The 18,947-nt window shown below is 41.6% G+C and overlaps 1 protein-coding gene across 1 annotated transcript; it reads right to left on the bottom strand.

Moving 5' to 3' along the window:
* Positions 1 to 2,863: 2,863 nt before the first annotated feature.
* On the bottom strand, positions 2,864 to 18,584 carry CCNL1 (cyclin L1). The gene is made up of 11 exons (XM_038415925.2): positions 18,158 to 18,584; positions 17,693 to 17,767; positions 17,307 to 17,416; positions 10,206 to 10,326; positions 9,715 to 9,779; positions 8,066 to 8,165; positions 7,812 to 7,916; positions 7,374 to 7,515; positions 4,709 to 4,820; positions 4,476 to 4,574; positions 2,864 to 3,651 (listed from the first exon to the last, which is right to left on the bottom strand). Exons 1-11 carry the CDS (start codon positions 18,407 to 18,409, stop codon positions 3,303 to 3,305), a joined length of 1,530 nt encoding a protein of 509 aa, XP_038271853.1. The 5' UTR covers positions 18,410 to 18,584; the 3' UTR covers positions 2,864 to 3,302.
* Positions 18,585 to 18,947: the final 363 nt, after the last annotated feature.

Genomic DNA, 18,947 nt, shown 5'->3' with positions numbered 1-18,947 from the left:
GTGTCCCCTTTCTGGCTGACTGCTGTGGGAAGATACCCAAGAACAGTAGAGGCAAAAAGCTGGGCAGAGAAGAATAATTCCTGATGCTCTTCTAGGATTTCTTTGCTCTATGTCTGTGACCCTTACACTGCTTAGAGAGGACTTCCAGAAGAGGGGGCCAAGGCCTTCGGAGTAAGGAGTCTGGAAAGAAAAACTTATGCTTCCCCACCCAGTGGACTCTAAGATGGCTGCTGAGAAGTTAGGACAGGAGCCTATTCTAAAATGGCTGCCTGTGGTACAAGCGCTCCCTACTTAAAAAAAAAAAAAAAATGGACACCAAGACTCCACTCCAAAGCAAAGAGGGAGCAGAGGCAGGAAACTGATTTCACTGTGCTGCCAGTTTTCAAGAAGCCTACAGCATTGAGTGGTATCCTGACCACTGCATGTCCATTGGCATGGGGGGGGAAGAGTGTCCAGGCAATCTGTTAGTCCCCTGCTGCCCCCATCATGATGCTTTAGAAGATGACTGGGGCCTATGGTGTCCAGATAGCAAGAGTGAAATATCAGGACATACTGGGCGAGCGGGGGGAGAGAAGAGAAAGGGGGAGAGCCCTGACCGGAGCTAGGAGAGGGGGTGCACAGCCCCAGGAAGCTGCAATAGGGGTGTATGGCCCCTGCTGCAGCCTGCACCACAAGCTATGGGGGAAGGACTCAAGGCCCCAGCTCCAGCCCCCAGCAGAAGCCATGGGGCCAGGGGCACAGGGCTCCAGCAGAAGCTGCAGGACAGGGCCACAGGATCCTGGTTACAAAGTCAGACCCAGTTGAAGGGCAGGGAAGGGTCCCAGTTCTAGCCCTGGCTCCAGCCCCAGCTGCAGTCAGTTGAGGTGAGCAGTAGGAAGGGCAGGGCTGGCCAAGGGCAATGGGGTACACTGGTCTGCCTGGCCCTGTGCTACCAGCATGCCCCTTCCTGTTGGGGGTGGGCCCATGCTGTGCCACACAGCTCCCCTACCCTGCACCCCTATGCCCAGAGCCCCATTTCCACCACAAATGCACACTGCTGTGCACACCACCCCCCCTACCATAGCTGCCCAGCACCCCACACAGAACCCCCCACTCGCTAGTTTCCCAATACACACAGCTTTCTCCTCCCTCCTTCCAAGTGCCTTTCCCTACAGCCCCACCACGACTGAACAATGCCCCACACAGACCCCCGGTACCCTGAAACGCACAGATCTCCCCCACTGCCCAGCACCACCCAACAGGCCCCCACTGCCTAGCACCCCAACACACACAAACCTCCCCCACTGCCCTTCAGACCAGTACCCCACACACCTCCAGACACTCACTCCACCACACTCTGCCCCCTTCCCTGGCCACACTCACCAGCCCTGCTGGGAGGTCTCTGGTTCTTAAGGTTGGAGTGGCAAGGGGGGGGGGTCCTCCAGACTCTCCACGTGCTGCGCCTGCCACAAGCGTTAGCTCCATGGCTCCCATTGGCCGGGAAAAACGCCAATGGGAGCTGCCGGAGCCGTGGAGTGGGGCTTGCAGGTGGGAGCAGCCCGCAGAGCCCCCCCATCCTAAGAGCCAGAGGGACCTGCCGGGGATGAGTCCCAGCGGTGCTTACCTGGGGTGGCTCCCAGGTCGGTGGGGGGCTCTCTGCCTGCTGCCAGCAAGTCCTGCCCCCGCATCTCTGATTGGGCGGGAGGGAGCTGTGCAGCCTGCAGAGACCCTCCTCCACCTCTCTGCCTAGGGGCCGCCTACAGTGCAGGCTCCTACCAGCGGGCGGGCACCAGGAGCTACCCCAGGAAGTGCCGCCAGCCCTGGTACGCACAGTGACTCATAGTGAGCAGTCCCCGATATCGCGACAAAGGGCGTCCTGACCGACGTGGGGTCAGGACGTGGGACAAATGTCTTAAAATCGGGACTCTCCTGATAAAATCGGGATGTCTGGTCACCCTACTGGGACCCTGGAGTTTTACCATGCTGACCGGAGCTGCTGAGATGGGATACCTGCTGATAAAAGGCCCAGTCCACATTAGTGGCAGCAAAGTGGGCCTGTTTCCTGGGCACTTTCTTCAGTGCCTTGTCTTACTGGGCCCCTCACTTAGCAGCAGTCACCACTGCACTCTCCTATGCCAGGGACATATGCTGCTTGCTATCTAACTGCAGTAGCCCTGAGCTGAGGTTGGGGGAGCAAAAGGAACACTTTTCCCCTCAGTACACTATGCCAAAGGGGGGTAAGCAGAGCACAGAGATGCCCTTTTCTCTTTATGCTTTCTTCCTACCACTACCAGGGCTAATTTGAAGGGAAAGCATGGTCAAAGTCCCCACAATTGCCTGAGCTCCACGAGGTAAATCTGAACAGCTCTTAAACACAAAAAAAAACCAACCCTACACTAACAAAGTGGACAGCTAAGGGGAAATAAAAGAAGGGGGGGGAGAAGAATAGATTAACAAACATTGACTTAGCCTGCTAGCTAGAGAGTTAGCTCAGCCACTCAAGACAGCTGACTGCCTCCTTTAGGAGGGACTGAATTTATGGAGCCATCCCCTGAAATGAGAATGCACCATATCCACACAAATGATGTTTATACTTGAACACTAAAAATGTGGTCTCTAGAATTTGCAAGAACATGAACAGTTAAACTACAGCTAAAAGGTGAAAAATGAGTGTGACATGATTCTTAAAGATTAACTGTCCCAAACTCAAATTTTGAAATTCTAAAAGTTGGATTCCCTCTGCTCCCAAAATGATTGTGCAAATGTCCTTTTTCTCCTTAGGTGATAATTCAGTCTAACAAAGCAGTTTGCTCTGAATTAGCTTCGGTAATAATTAGAACAATTCAACTCAACAGAGCAGTAAAAAAAAAAAAAAAAAAAAAAAAAAAAAACAACCAGCGCTATATTTTATTTCTTGTAAAAATCTTTATACACATGCAGACTAAAACCAGTGTAAGAAAGTATCCACCATTGTTTAGACAAATAACTATACTTAAATATAAGCGTCTGCAATTGGCCTGTATAAAAATAAGATACTTTTTTTTTAAACAGAAATATGTTCTCCAGTTCTGATATTGATAAACAATACACAACTCTAATACGTACAATTTAACCTGATCATTATTTTCAATCGTTTGATACTGCTAAGGTATTTTATGTGCAAAAATTTAACATAGTTCTTCTAAAGAAAAATGTCCTACAGGTTTTAGAAAGTTAGCTGTTGGGCTTTAAATAAATCAATTCCTAATCAGTTTCTTCTCCAATCTCAGTCCATACACTGTATTATATACAGGTTTAACTAAAATCAGGAGCAGAACCAAAACTTAGCGTCTGTGTCTGCTATGTCCTGAACGACTGCTGCTATGGTGCTTGCCTTTATGAGATCTCTCAAAAGAGCGGGATCTTTCACGCCTGTCCCTGTGATGACCCCGTTCATGCCTATGTTTCTTGGCAGCCTCGGAGTGATCCCTGGACTTACTCTGAGAACGCGAGCGAGATTTTTTCCTTTTGTGACCATGTCTATTTGCACTCTTCAACTCATCCCTGCTGTGCTTGGCTTTTAAGTGTGGAGATCCATGATTATGATGTCTGTGAGGACTGCCACTATGACTGCGGGACCTGCTTCTTGACCTTGAGCTGTATGTTCCGGATAGACTCCTCCTATTATTGTAACTTACAAAAAAAAACATTAAAATTAGGATGTTTACATCTTTTTTCACTGTGAAAATACAACTGCCTCAATTTTAAACAGTCTGGTTTTGTCCATGCTGTGGGCAGTGAAGTGTTAATAGTGACATGTCAAATAAGTATGTTCACATCCCTGAGTTATCATTTAAGGCTCTTTATAAACTCCAGCAGACACTGCATTGGTTAAAAACCACCGATAACAGGGTTTTCTTTGCAACAACAGCTTAAGACTCGTACACGTGTTCAACTCCTAGCAAGATAAATGGGTATCCACAGAACAAGATTTGGTCTCTAAAGCTATACATTTAAATGGCTAACAAAATTTCCACACATTCCTTAATATGGATCTTACATACACTTCAGATATTTGGGGAGGAGGTTACAGCATGCAAAATTTGGATGCATAAGAGACTCAATTTCTTATAGCACTTTCAGTACATACAACTATTCTCATAGCTTTAAGGTAAGAGCTTAATTCTCATATTTAAAATGGAAAACTTAGGTGCAAGTGATGGTTTTCAAATAAATATCATAAGAGGACCTTACTCTCTGGTACAGTTGGGTTTTGGTATTATATTTTATTTATCTTTAGACTGTATGGATATTCTTAAACCCCGGATTTTCATCCGCTACCACGTGCACGTCAGTATCTACTGGATACCAGTACAACTGTGTGATACTGTACTTTAGTGGAGAGATTTTCTGTTAGGAAACTAACTATTGTAAGACCATTTACTATATGGAATGGCATTTTAAAATGCCTCTTAAAACAGAGTCATTTAGCAATCAAAAAGTACTATTTTACTTACTGTCTCCTAGGAGTATGAGATCTAGACCGTGACTTTGTTCTTGACCTTGATCTACTAGCACTTCTGCTGCTTCTACTTCTCTTGCTTTCTTTTCTCATGCTTAAATTTAAAAATAAAAAAAATGAAGATTACACTTAGCAAAAAAAATTATTTTCAAAAAACTAGATGGCAAAGTTTAACTTGAAAGTGCCAGACTTAAAATTGGCTGGCTTAAAAAGACAGATTTTTCCTACCCATTGTAAGGACTCTCTGAAGCTAGTTGCCTTTCTTCTGGTTCTTTTTTAATAGTTTTGGCATTCACAGATACTGGTGTTTTCTCCTCAGTTTTCATTTCTCTTGGAGAAGCTAAGAATGAGAGCAAATAATTCAAGGTTAAGATGTTATACACTAGCAGTAGAATTTGCCATCAAGGAACAGGATTTTTTGGTACATTTTATGCAAGTGCTAACTTTATATCAGTGCTAACTAGAAACTTGTAATGCTGACTGCTTCTCTTCCTTTCCATTTAGTAGCTGCTCCTGTAAGTGAAATTACTACATTAAAGACACCAGTAAAATCCTTTATTTAAGTAGTCTGTAAATCATATGATAAGTACACTAATATGTTTCTTTAAAGATGCATTTATCCTTTCGCCCAAGGCACATGTAATAGGCACAAATTATGAAACAAGATGAAGTATGTCTCTCCATCAAGAGTAAATACCCTGCTCTAACCTGCTCCCTTTACATATACTTCTTAGAACCCTGGGAAAATAGATGGCCCTTGCACCTTGTCCTGAAGTCAGAATTAGGCTGTTGGAACAAAACTGAGAACAGAAGCCAGTTCTAATTGGCCTCACTGAGAGTTGCAGACAAGGTGTTCTTGCTTAGTTAAGATATGAAACTTATCTTACTACAGTAAAAGCTTTGTTTGGCATGGGTTTAGTCAAAAATTCTGGTTAACTAGGAGTTATACTTACCAATGGAGGGAGGGAGGGAGGTGGAGGGGGAGCAGCCCTCAAGGCACAGGCTCTGGGAGGAAGTGCGGGAGGGGTTTTGGGGTGCTGAATCCGGGCAGTGCTCACCACAGATGGCTCCCCACAATTGGCATCATGTCCCTGCAGCTCGTAGGTGGAAGTGCGGCCAGGCAGATCTGCATGCTGCCTCCGCCTACAGGTGCCGCCCCCAGCAGCTCCACTGGCCATGGTTCCTGGCCAATGGGAGCTGCGGAGCTGGTGCTCAGGGAGGTGGCAGTGCACGGAGCCCCCGTGGCCATTCCTCCACCTAGGAGCAGCCAGGACATGTTGCCGCTTCCGGGGAGCCCCACAGAGCCAGGCAAGGAGCCTGCCAGTCCTGCGCCAACCATACTTTTAATTTGTATTTGGAGATATCAGAAATGTCAGTTTCTAGAGCTTTCTGGTTAGTAAAGTGCTGGATAACACAGCTTCTACTGTATTAGCTTGAGCACATAAGCTCATGGAACCACACAATCAGCTCATCTAACCAAGAACAAAACATTTTGGGTCAGGGCTTTGGAGCTGGGCTCCGGCCATGCTCCAGCTCCAGGCAAAAACCTTTAGGCTCCGCTGCTCCAGAGTTGCTCCATGCTCCAGCTCCAAAGCCCTGTTGAGGGTTTCATTTCAAAAGCAATGCCATGAATTGCACCACATACTGGATGTAATTTGAGAAGGTTTAATCTTATGCCTCAAATAGCCAACAGTAGAATTACCATTAAAAATTGAGCTGCTGACTTGTTCTGAATGCCCTCAAATCCCAATTTCACTCAGTTAGCCATAAATAAAATTATCCCTTCACCCTCCCTTTAGGAGTCCATAAGGGAATTTTACATGCACTACTTCAAAGAAGTTTCAGAGTTCAACCATATTGCTAGTTCTCAAGGAATAGCTGTTACTTTGAAAGATAGATACAAAACAAAATAAAGATTTAATTTCTGTACATTTGCTCCAGTCTTCAGATAATGTACTGTAATCATTTATTGTGTGTGTGTGTATACATTGCCTAGTATAATTATGCTCAACCTAGCTGTGGCCTGTAAGTGTTACTGGAATTTAAATGTTAAAAATATCATTGAAAGATCTACTGGCGAAAAGTTAAGACTTGTATGTTCTAAACTGACAGGATCCCTTTGAAGTTCTTTACAGCATAATTTTAAATATTGGCTGGTCTGTTAAATGTACAACTAAAGCTATGTTCTATGCACCTATTCTACATTATTGTCAAGACAACACTGCTACTGGAACTTCCATTTCTAGATTTTGAATTTTTCACATTCAGAGCTTTGAACTGCAGTGGTCCTATTGTACCTTGATAGATCAACACAAATTGAAAAAAAGATGTTTTAAAACAATTGTTAGAAATACCTAGCACAAGGAAGATAATGAGCAGGCACATCAGTTAAAAAAAAAGAGTTGAGTTATGCCATGTGACTAGATTTCAAGTTAACAGCGCCACTTTAAATATTCCATTGCATTTCAGAAACACTGGCATATGAAAATCCCACTTACTCACACAAGCCATAATTACAAGCTTTCAATATTTATTGTATACTTCCACAGTAAAGATTCAGCATATGCATCACTGTATGTGTACCATTAAGTGGCATTAACCAAGTAGTATTACAGAATGAGCATCTAATCGGTATTGCAATTTTTCCTTCAATATCACGTTATTGCAGATTCCCAATAATGGGTATCAATGAAAATCCAGTAACCAAAAGTAATTAAAATGTTATCCTCTAGCTTTAACCATATGAGAAGTTTTACATAACTTCACAACTCTCAGTGGAGAATGAGAAATTTTACATCTCATTCCTTCTACTGCATCAAGGTATAGAATCAGAAGAGATTCATGATATATATAGACATCTTCTTACAGCACTGTTCCTTGCATTGTAACTTACATGGTTTGGAAGCAGGAGAAAAGCCACCCAGTGTTGAAAGAGCTGGAGTACCATCTGGGTTTAATCCTTTTGCTTTAAGTTTAGCTTCCTGTAATGCCATTTTTCTCTTTTCTACTTCTTTATCCAGCAATTCATAATTAGGCTGTTTAAGAGAGGAATATGCATGGTCAAGATTTTGGACCAAGATTACTCTAGTCAATATACCACACCTATTATGGTATCTGACACCCATACATTAAACAACATGACTAACGTCTGTCATACGTGATTCGCTCTCTCATGCTCTTCCTCAAGGAGGGAATGGTGAATATAGGGGAGCTTTTGTCTGGTAGATTTTTAATCGTACATGTTATATGTGTTTGAACTCCATCACCGCCCCCCCCCAGCAATGCTAGCTTTATCTTCATTTAAGTTAGTCAATTCTAAAAACAAAGTTACCTTTTTCCTAGTATAAAGCTTCAGAGTGGTTATACATATCTCCTGAATCTCATCTTCTGTGGTGCCAAAGAGTAGAAACCAATGAGGACGGGTAGGCAGTGGAATCTAAAAGACAGAATTAAACCTTAATATCTAAAGATCAAAGAAATCTGTCCTTTAGTATCACTGCAGATGTTTTCCAGGAACAAAAACAAAAAAGTTACTAATAATGAATATACCAATCCCAAGCGATTTAACAACACAGATATGCTTACCTGAAGAGCTCTAGCAGCAAGATAAATACAAGCACACGCTATTGTCTCTGGTTGAAAACGAACGAACACATTAGTTCGAAGACTGTCATTCATGTAATTCCTAAAAAAAAGTTAATTACAAGTTTGTCTCATGTTCACTTATCACTTTCAGTTTAAAGAAACAAAACTGGAGACTCAATCTACTTTATTATTTTTTCTTTAACTTACATATGCTTATTGCCTTTTTTTAGACTGTAGTACTACCACCACTGTAGTTTTAAAGGGTTTAACATTTTGAATTTGTTGCTTCACTTTTGTAACATCAAAATATGCACCATTGTCATTGCTCTGAAGTCCCAATGCAAGAACTACTTCTCACTTAGAAACAGAACTCTGAATGTCACCAAATGAGGGATTTTTGCAAATGTTATGGTTAAAATTGATTTTTTCCCCAAAAACTTTAGGATATTCTATGAAGTGTCCATCAAGCTAAACTTTACAAATCTATAAAGTCCAAAGAATAGTTTGTCCAGTTATATGATGGGCCAAGCGTGTTTTTCTATTTTCACTTAAACAATGAAAGCCCTCTACCCAAGAGGTAAATCCTTTTTTGTCTGAAACTCAATTGTGTAAGAACTGCTGTACTTTTATATCCACTACCATTATGAGGTAGCTAAAGATATGAACAATAAAGTCTTAAATTTTACACAATACACCCAGTTCTGCTTCAACTTTATTTATTCTATTTTGGAAGCAGATAACCATCTTAGTTGCTTGCCCTGTGTCAACCATTTAACCTTGTGTTGAATAAAGTTAAAAATAACTACATCTTTCAAAATCATTGGGACTGGTTACTACAAATTGCATAGTTAACTTCACCAAATTATAGTACTTTTCCTATCCACGCTGGCATTGCCAAGTATAGTTATGCCAATAATGACTTTTGAACTTCAGGGACAGCTCTACAAATTTATAACAAGTAAATTACAGAAGTTAACAGCACAACCAATCACCAGTGACTTACATAAAATGGTGCCCAACGTTCAATTTCTAAATACTATGATAAGAAAGTATGAGCATGCTGTATTCACTTTAAGTAACTCTGTAATCCAAATTTAATTAAGCCAACTGAATCCATATTGGTTGAAAGTAATCAATCCAAAATGTGTCCATGGGTCCTTTAGATACACTAAAGTACAGTAGGTAGGCAACAAATATACATTTAGAAACATGTTGAACAGTTACTTCTAGAAGCAAATATACAAATCCTTTTGAACCCGGACAGAACTAGAAGATGCTGCAAGATGGATATGGACCACTTCAGTGAATCTCGGGATGAGAGCTTGCACTGGATTGACTGGAGAGAAGGGCAGCCAATCAGGCCATCCCCAGGTGAGCTGTGGTGCAGAGGGCAGAGTTCTATGACTTACCATCATGGACTACCCTTTAATTAAAGAGTAGAAAAAAGAACAAAGTTAAATTGAGTTCTCCATTAAAGTAAGTTAATCAAACCATGAAAATAGTAAGCAGAAACAAGCATTAAATGCATTGTGAAATATGTATATTTTAATCTAGTAACTTACAGCTCAATGCTTTGCATATGGGACATCAAGCTTGTTATTTCTGCTACTATTTTCCTGGCTAGGAAAAATGGAAAAGAATAAACTTACCAGGCTGTCTGAACGAGGGTTTGATTACGTTCACATTCTAAGACTTGTAAATACATAACAATGATCTGAGGGATAAGAGAAAAACTCAACTTTAACACAGGTGGAAAAGTGATACATGCATGTTTTTAAACAAACAATTTTCTTATATTTTTACATGGTTGTGTTCTACTTCAATCCCACAGCAAAGGCTGTAAACCCATACACATCTAGTTCTTGTTGTCCATTGAAACATATCCCCAATTTTACAACTTTTACATATAACTGTCACCTCTGCCATAGTGTAGGCAAGTGACTGCTACCAAGACAAACAGCAAGCTACTAATCAGCCAAATGTTTCAGCTGTGTGGACAATTAACTTCAGTTACCTATAGAGGGGTGTGGGAGAGAGACTTCGAGTCAATTCCAAACCTGCATTTCTTCTATTACAGCTCACAAAGATGCTGTCAAGGTAGTTCAATACTTGCAAGTATGTATTTCATTTGACAACTCACCTTATGTGGATGCTTGACATGAACACAAAATCCCAACTCCTTCAGTACCCTCCTTTCTGCTTTGATTACTTGATTTTTGGTGTTTATGTAGTTCTGATCAAGTATCAAGGGGCTTGGAGTCCTATAGTTTGTAAGAAATAAAATCAAAACTGTTTTGCATATCCAGAATAGTTGCATCTCTGTTTTCCCTTCCAACCAACTAATGGCAACAGAAACCTGTTTTAAACTCCTGCAAGCAAGTTTAAGCATTAATCTTGTGCTGTCCAAGTTTAAACTAGTTTAGTTTCAACCTGTAATTCCTGTAGCTGAGCTCTGACTCTAGCTAAACTAAGACTGCCATCTTGCTAATTACTCCTGTGTTACTGATTGTGCAAAGTGCCTTCCAGTATCAAAACTAAAATAATGTGATTTACAATTTATAATGCAAATTTCAGACACCTACAGTACCAACATTTGAAAGTGATCAATGAAAATAATCTGAATACACTAATCATTACCTCTAGCAAAAGGCTTGTTTAAGTGCTGTATCAGTTAACACTAAGTTTAATTTAAGCAAGTTCATGTTTTATTGTATTGGAATTGCCTATGCATAGGATGAAAGGAAAGAGTCCATATCAAAATTTGAAAGAAAGCAAGTGTGCCAAGATCAGATTTAAAGGGAGTAAAGAGAATTTCCAAGGGAGTTTCAAGAGACAACCAGAGACCTCTGAGCAAAGAGGACTCCCAAAATTAAACACTGTGGAGCATCTTACTGCACAAAGCAGGACACCAAAAAAAAAGGAACAACCCACCTGAATACTGAGCTATTAGAAAAACTAATGGGTGCAGTTCAGTACATCAAACGTTTGAAAGGTCAGAACTCTTCACACAGAAAGATACACAAACCTGGTATGTCATGCAATTTCCAATCTCTCCACCCACAATCCTCCAATATATTGTATTCAAGTAATTAAAAAAGTCTTTAAACAAAAAAGCCCACCACACAGGCACCAATTACTGCATAGTAGAGCACCCAAGCAACATATCCTATTTTGTTTATTTCTCCCTTTGCCTAGGCTTTTTGCTCCCTAACTCATTTTCTTCTACATTTTTTCTTTATACTGTTGATTTAGCTTACAAGGTCTTAGAGCAGGGACCTGTGTTATATGCCTGTAAAGTGCACAGCATATTTTGGGTGCTATACAAGTCAAAGGATAACAGTTTATCTCCTCAGTAAATAATTATACTGCAAAAAAGTGAATCAAATTGCATCATCTAATTTATCTCCAGCATTCCCAGCAAAACCTTTCTACAATATTATGATTTGACTGCAAAGATGCAATATCTAACAATACAGAAAGACTGCAGATGCAACTCAGCATAATAAATATAATATAACATGCGATTCTTGTAACACCTCTTTCAGAGATCACGCATATTTGGCAAGACACACTTCTTCCAGCTGGACTGAGGGAAGCAATTCACGGTCTAGTTCCCCCTTGCTGCCAGGATGGGACCAAATATATGGCAAGATCAATTTTGGAATGCCATTGACATTTGGATTACTGTATGACCTGGAAGCACACTGAATTACTAATTCCATGACAGCTCAACATTTGTCATTAAACTGCATTCTACTGATATAGATAACTACAAGAATCTCAAAGAATGTCTATTCAAAAGCTACTGTATCCTTCAAACTGACAGTCTATTTTGCTAAGACATTACATTGTTTAAAGACGAGCAGGGTTAGTCTATTTTTTGTCTAGTCCAGACTCCAGAGAAAATTTAAAAAATGTGCACACACACTATAAATAGTAAATGAATAATAAGTAAGATTTGGGGTCCATTCAAAAGTCTGGATTTGGCCCGCAGTCCACCTATTGACTACCCCTGCTGCACTAAAGCATAATCATCCATGTTTTAAGCAAGAGTAACTAATTTATGAACTATTGTTATACTGAGGAAAAGTCAAAAAAAATTTTTTTAAGTGAAGCTGAATCAGTAGTATCTCAATTCTGTATAGTTGTCACATGTTTAAGATCATCATCATGTATGTAAGGTAAAAAGCAGCAAGTTACCAAGTCTGAAAACAAACTCATTTGAATCTTCTATAGGGACAGAAATACCTGGGGATGAGTGATTATGCTATCTTATTAAATCTGTTTCCCACAGACAAGTAATATTTGACAATGACTTGTGTAATAAGGACAAACTACATGCAGTTTATTCCACTTCAGATACTGCAAAGATTACAACCCAGTTATCAAAATATCTCCTCTTACTTTTAGGAGGGGATCTTTGCTAAAGGAGGAATTTTTGAAGAACTATTAGGTCATCAGGGAGTCAATACTTTTAGCGACTCCTGATGAGTTTTAAGATACGCCGAGACTTATCTTAAATGCTTAGGGTGGGATTTTAGATAAACTGCTTAGGTTAGTTAGAAAGGTAGGTTTATTCTGAAGCCTAGTTAGAGAATTTCAGAGACAGTAATAACTTGGATACATTATATTTTGTTTATGAGTCTAACAACCAAAATAATATCAAAGCCTCTATGTTTCATGGCAAAAACCTGTTAGTTTAGCTGCACCTACTCAACTCCTCTTGTTAGAAGTATGCTACTTTGTGGTAAGTGACAGAAAAACATCTCACTCAACACTTAAGTCCACAAAAAAGTCAAGACCCAGTCTGAACATTTTTATATGCGTACTATACATGTTTGTGACAGCAGTTCATGAACAATGGTTATTTCCTATCTTCCATTAATATAGGCTTCACAAAGATGAATTGTCAAACTACATAAAAAACTCAAGCATATTATGAAGACCTACAATGCTATCCAGACCTATTACCACCAGAAAAATTAGAAAGTAGTTATAAAGTACTCCATATTTGAATTCCGATTTTCCGAGGTGCTGAGTACTTATAGCACCTAGTTGAGCAGTAGGCCCTCAGCACCAAAGCAACAGGGAAGGGATGATAATCAAGCCATTAAAGGATGTCTGTTTTACTCAGTTGCTCAGACATGCACCATGCTCATCAAGGACATCAGTTTTATGGTACTACAAACCAAATAGAGTCCAGAGAAAACTTATGGTCATAGCATCTACACGAAGAAATGAAAAACTTATGATGTGCCATTTAGGATTTATCTACTTCATCACAAATCAGATTCTGCATAAAAGGCGGTCAATGGTGCCCTACCGGTGGCAGAAATTAAGTCTTAAATTTTTAAACAAAGAATAATTGGGAATTTACACCATTCATTAAAATGGCATGTTCGTTCTAAAGCTTCCTAATTTGCACCCATCTCCTGGTAAGAGGAAAGAAAAAGTTGCCACTGCTTCTGCCTGCAAATGTCCTCAGTCATAAGGATTTTCATTTTGCTGCTGGTCTGAAGGGGCGGGAAGGGAAGAAGATCAAGAGCTGCTAGGACAATTGAGATGCCCACCCTCCCTACACCTCAGAAGGGCTCCCCAGATCAGCTTTTGGATTCTCTCCCTGAACACTGCACACAACAGTCTACCTTGCAATATCATCAGCATCACAGTTAAAGTGCCAAGTTTCACTAGAAAAATAAATATGTACACAGAACATGGAGCTAGTGGCCATAACCTAGATAGCCTGTCTAACATTAAAGGTTAGTCATAAAACAATCAAACTACGACTAGTGAATCAGGCCATAAAACGAGGATGTTTTGTAATAGTAATCATTAAATGAACTGTCAAAAATGAAGTGTTTTCCATCTTCTACCACTCCTAATTGGTATCACCTCTTTAATACTGACCTTAGAACATTTTTTCTGTTTCCATTAGAAAGCAGATGGATAAAGAGGATAAAGCAGAGGATGAAAGAAAAAAAAAAAAAAAAACTACCTTTCTACCATTTGTAAACATTAAAAATACCTCACACCACAGATGTGATCCACTCAGACCACTCACTGCCACCGAAAGAGCCTGAAATGTCACATTATTTAATGTGACAAAAGAAACGAGAGTTCTATTTGTGATATTCTAACTGAAACACTGCAGGCGTCAAGATTTGCCTATATTACAAACCAATGTCAGTTATTTCACTGATGTGAAAATAAGAGCAGCTTCCTAAATGCTTCCCTTAAATCAGTTCATAAGACTATAAAACTGATGTCAGAGAAGAAGTGGGTGTTTATAATATAGTTAGCAAAAACCAAGGGCTATAACCCACATCAAGTGCAACTTATGTTCTACATGCTAAACATGGCTCAACATATGCAGTCAAGTATCTTTTCAGATATTCCAAAAAGAACAAGTTCTTAGCATGCTGATATGAAAAACAAGCTTTCAATTTAATACCACAAAGACTTATTCATGCACACAAAAATTTTATGTACAATACTCCATGGCATATTGTCACAGTGAGAATACAACAGAAGCATTTATTTGTCAAAAAATTATCTTTTGCCCTGTGCCTACTACCTAGAAGTTGACCAAAGGCTTTGTATGAGCTTCTGGCTTGAGAATTTAGACATCTGAGCCCCAATCATGCAAACACATGCACAGGAGGGGGGAGTTAAAAAAAATCTTTAAGCACAAGACTGTGCGTATGCTGGGTCAGGGCCTTTTTTGTATTCTTGAACAAAAAGGTTTATATATCAAATCTCAATCTTAAGAAACGAAAGTTGGAACTAGGAACCAGTAAGTGTCTAAAGTATATAAAGAATGCCTATTTAATGCTTCAATATGCTTTTAGAAATCAGAGTTTTAGTACTTTACAGATAAAGTTAACAGAAATTAGACTAAGGCAATATGAAAACTAAGTAACATAACTAGAACTAGATCAATTCTTCTTGTGTCACGATGTCAGTAAAAATTCTAAATAGAGCCTGAGTGTTAGCTTCAAATAATAAAAAAAAAAACAAACAAAAAAAAAAGTAAACTAATATACTAAAAACCTGGACAGCAAAGAAAAAAGCTTATAACAAGATACAGGAGTTCTTCCAAATGGTTCACCAGCGGCCAACCTGTTAGTCCCCCGATTCCAGTGACCTATTCTCAGAGCACTGGCTTCTCCTTGGGGATTTTCGATACTTCACTCACTGTTGCCATGACGACAGCTTCATCTCTATGAACCACTCCACATCACCCAGGCTTTGGTAAATGTAGCTGGTCGCTGTATAGTCGGTTGCAAGGGAAAAAAGAGCTGAAGTTAATAACGTGTACAGTTTACGTATTAGTAAGCTTGTAAAAAGTACAGAAAAATGTTTATATCCAGCTTGTTTTAGAAAAGCAAGCCTGAGTGTCACACTTAGACATTAAGATTAATTTCATGCAGATTCATTTCTCAGAATCTTAAGGCAATGATACCCATTTTGCTATAAGTGAATTAACAAATGGGTCAAGAAGTGATCTTTGTCTCTTTGGGTATGATGCATTGTAGACACCACTTAACATATGTAATTGATATTCTGAATTGGAACAGGCTGTCTGGAAAAAAAAATTTATCAGTAAATTTAAGTTTCTCTGATCCTTCCAATACTATATAAAAGTTAACTCGTTCTTATTCTCAGAGCACAGAAAAGCATTTTTACATCCCCAATTAACCTTTAGTCTCTGGTTCAAAGCTGACACATTAAGAAGTGAACCAGTTTTAGTAATCAAATAAGAAGCTTCCTTTGTCGTAATTATGGTAAACAGTAATCTTCAACAGATTCCATGGAATCAAAAACTCTGTAAAATTTACAGAATTCTCCCAGTACCAACAAGTACAAGAAATTAGTTCCTCATTTTAAAAACTAGGTTCCATTCAAATCAGACACAGATAGTCAATTTTTCTATTACTAAAACTGACTTTAAAGAGGTGAGAATGTGGCAATAAAAGAAGAAGGTTTAACATAAACTGGCTATATTTGCGCACTGCAAGTACTGAATATGTAAAACAAATTCACCATAAATACAACTAATTTCCCTAAAATTTTTCTATTCTATTTCTTCAAAAACAGAAGTTGTGGAATTTTTTTTTTTAAATTCCCCTTTCACCTGGCAAGACAGAACACAGAAAAAAATAGTTCTATTTTTAACTAGTAGAAAAGAAAGTCCTTCAGAGCTTTAATTTACTGTATTCTGTATCTTTCAACATAGTCAATACAACTAGATATGTTTACTAGAGATAAGAGGTGAGGTAACTGAAATGACTTCATAAACATCTACAGAAAGTCTGCATTACTGTTTAAAAGCCACATTTAAGCACTGCCTTGTTGTAAAATATTTATTGGGCATTACTCCCCTTCAAACACATTCCTTACACCTTCTTTAACCTAGTAATGTAACCTTGCTTTACACTTAAAAAGCCAAAAATTACGCACTCAACTGAAAATGGCTCTACAAACTAAAAGCAGAATCACCACAGAACCACATACAGATCAGATAAATGATTATAAGGTTCAATTTTACGGATCTGAAAGTTCTCACTGTACCATTAAAGTACCACTCAGGTTCTGCAATCACAAGTGCACTCAGCTTCCAAGATTCAATCCTACATTCCTTGCTGATGATGTGTCATTAAAGCTCCATACGCCGTAGATCAAGTCATACTTTCCACTATCACTTTATTATACTGCTTTCTCACCACAAATACTGTTATGCTTATATACTTCAGTCTATTTTACGGTCTATGGTAGCCAAATACAGAATATTCTAACAAGATACATCACTAAAATATACTACAGAATTATTTAATTTGCACAAAGAACTTATAGCAAAGTAGACCTACACTAAAGATTAAAAAAATCAAGAAGAATACAAAACAGTCCGCCAGCTAACCAAACTTACACCTAAGACTTCCTTTCAGAAGCACAAAGACCCCCAATTCAATTAGGGACAGACTTTACATTGTAACCAATACTCAGACTTGCAGCTATACGAATCATGCTTTCAGAACAATGTATTTCTGTTTTTGCCAAATCACCGAAGTCACACTGATGGAAACCAGCTGCAGAAACGTTAATGTGTATGTAACAACCAATGATCACACCCTTCTCAATTTTAGAGTGATGGATTTAGCCTGGAAGATCAAACTGGGTTGATAAATCTGGCATATATTACAGTGATAGTGGGTGGATATACTGAAAATGGAGCTAGTCTTACCTTTTTGCTCTTAACTGGCGCAAATGATGAAAGACATTTATCACATCTCTTATACGACGAGGTGCTTCTTCAATTTTGGAAGCGAGATTGATGCAGGCCATAGCAACAATCTGAAAAGAAGCCCATTTCCGTGAGACGGAGATTTGTACGTCCCATTGGGCACGTCACACAATCAGATGGAGAAACCACCCCCTAAAGGCTGAAAAACGCAGCTGTACCCCACACTTCCCCACGGAAGTGTAGGGAGGGCCCGGGGCAGGGCTAGTGCCCTCCCGCAGTTCCCATGCGGATCGGAGCAAGGAACCCCACAAAGCTGGGACTAGGCGGCAGCCTCAAGCAGCCCGCGCCCCACCCCGGGCCCAGCGGGTCCGCCGGCCGCAACTCACCTCGAAATTGTGTTTGACGAAGGACTTGGAGTAGAAGAAGCGGTGGAACAGCACCTGCCCCGTCGCCATCGCCACCTGCGAACACAACCCCCCGGCGAGAGGGAGACGAGCCGGCTCAGTCAGCGGGACGGGGCGGGAGCGGCGCCGGCTCTCCTGGGGAGATGGCTGAGCCGGCTCCGGCCCTAGGCCGCCGCCATTTTGTATCAAGCACCCGGCTGCGCCCTCGCTCTCCCCCTCCCCCGCTCCGACCTCCACACACACGCGCGCCCGCCCTGCAGCGCCTCCTCGCCACAATGGCGGCGCCACCCCTCGCCCTGCGGCCCAAGCGGCGCGGTGACCTTCCGAGGACAAGGCCTCCTCACAACCCGAGCCCCGGCCTAAGGCCAACGGGGCGGGCGCGCGGGGGGGGGGCCCCCTCCCGCCGCCCAGCCCCGGAGGAGCGAGCGCTCCAGGCCCAACGCTTACCTGCGGCAGGCGGAGGAGGATCCCGGCGGCCTGGATGAGCTCGCAGCCCAGGATGCGCAGGTCGGTCTCGCTGTGCAGGTCCAGGCCGTCCTGCATGGAGGGGGTGGGCGAGAGCCGCTCCTCGGGGATGAGCGAGTGGTCGATGGTGAGCGACACCTCCGAGTACAGCCGGTCCCCAATGAGGATGCCGGGGGCCGGAGGGGGCGCGGCGGGAGCGGCAGCCGGAGAAGCGTGGGTCGCAGCAGAGGCCATGATCGCTGAGCACAGAACCTACCGCGCCCGGAGCCGGCCACGCAGAGACTAACCCGGCTTCCAGTGACGCAGCACACGGCGGCGCCTCCGCGCGGTGCGCACTGGATAAAAAAAAAAAAAAAAAAAAAGTCCCGCTTCGCTTGCGCAGCTGGGCCGCACGTACCGCCTCAGCGCCGTGGTGACGTCTTCGGGAACGTACTAGGTGGGCGGGGCCACGCGACGGACCCATGTCGCTGCTGGCCTGGGAGAAGCGGGCGAGGAAGATGAAGGCGGGGCCCCTAAGCAGAGCAGAGCGGAGCACAGCGCTGGGAGCCAGGACTCCGGGTTCCATACCCAGCTCTGCCACAGACCCAGTGCCCCGGACGAGGGGAGGATGCGTGCCTCAGGCTCCTCATTCTGTAAAATAGCTGTAATCACACACCGCTTTGTGAAGGGCTTTAGGACCATCAGGCGGAAGGTGCTTACACATTAAATGTGGTACCTTGTAACGTGGGATAAGCAGCCACCCGTGCACACCTGCTCAGTCATTGGGGAACAA

The sequence above is a fragment of the Dermochelys coriacea genome, chromosome 9, assembly GCF_009764565.3.
Source record: "Dermochelys coriacea isolate rDerCor1 chromosome 9, rDerCor1.pri.v4, whole genome shotgun sequence".
Lineage (NCBI taxonomy): Eukaryota > Metazoa > Chordata > Testudines > Dermochelyidae > Dermochelys > Dermochelys coriacea.
The sequence above is the reverse complement of the archived record's forward strand: the minus strand, read 5'-3'. Positions and strand labels throughout refer to the sequence as shown.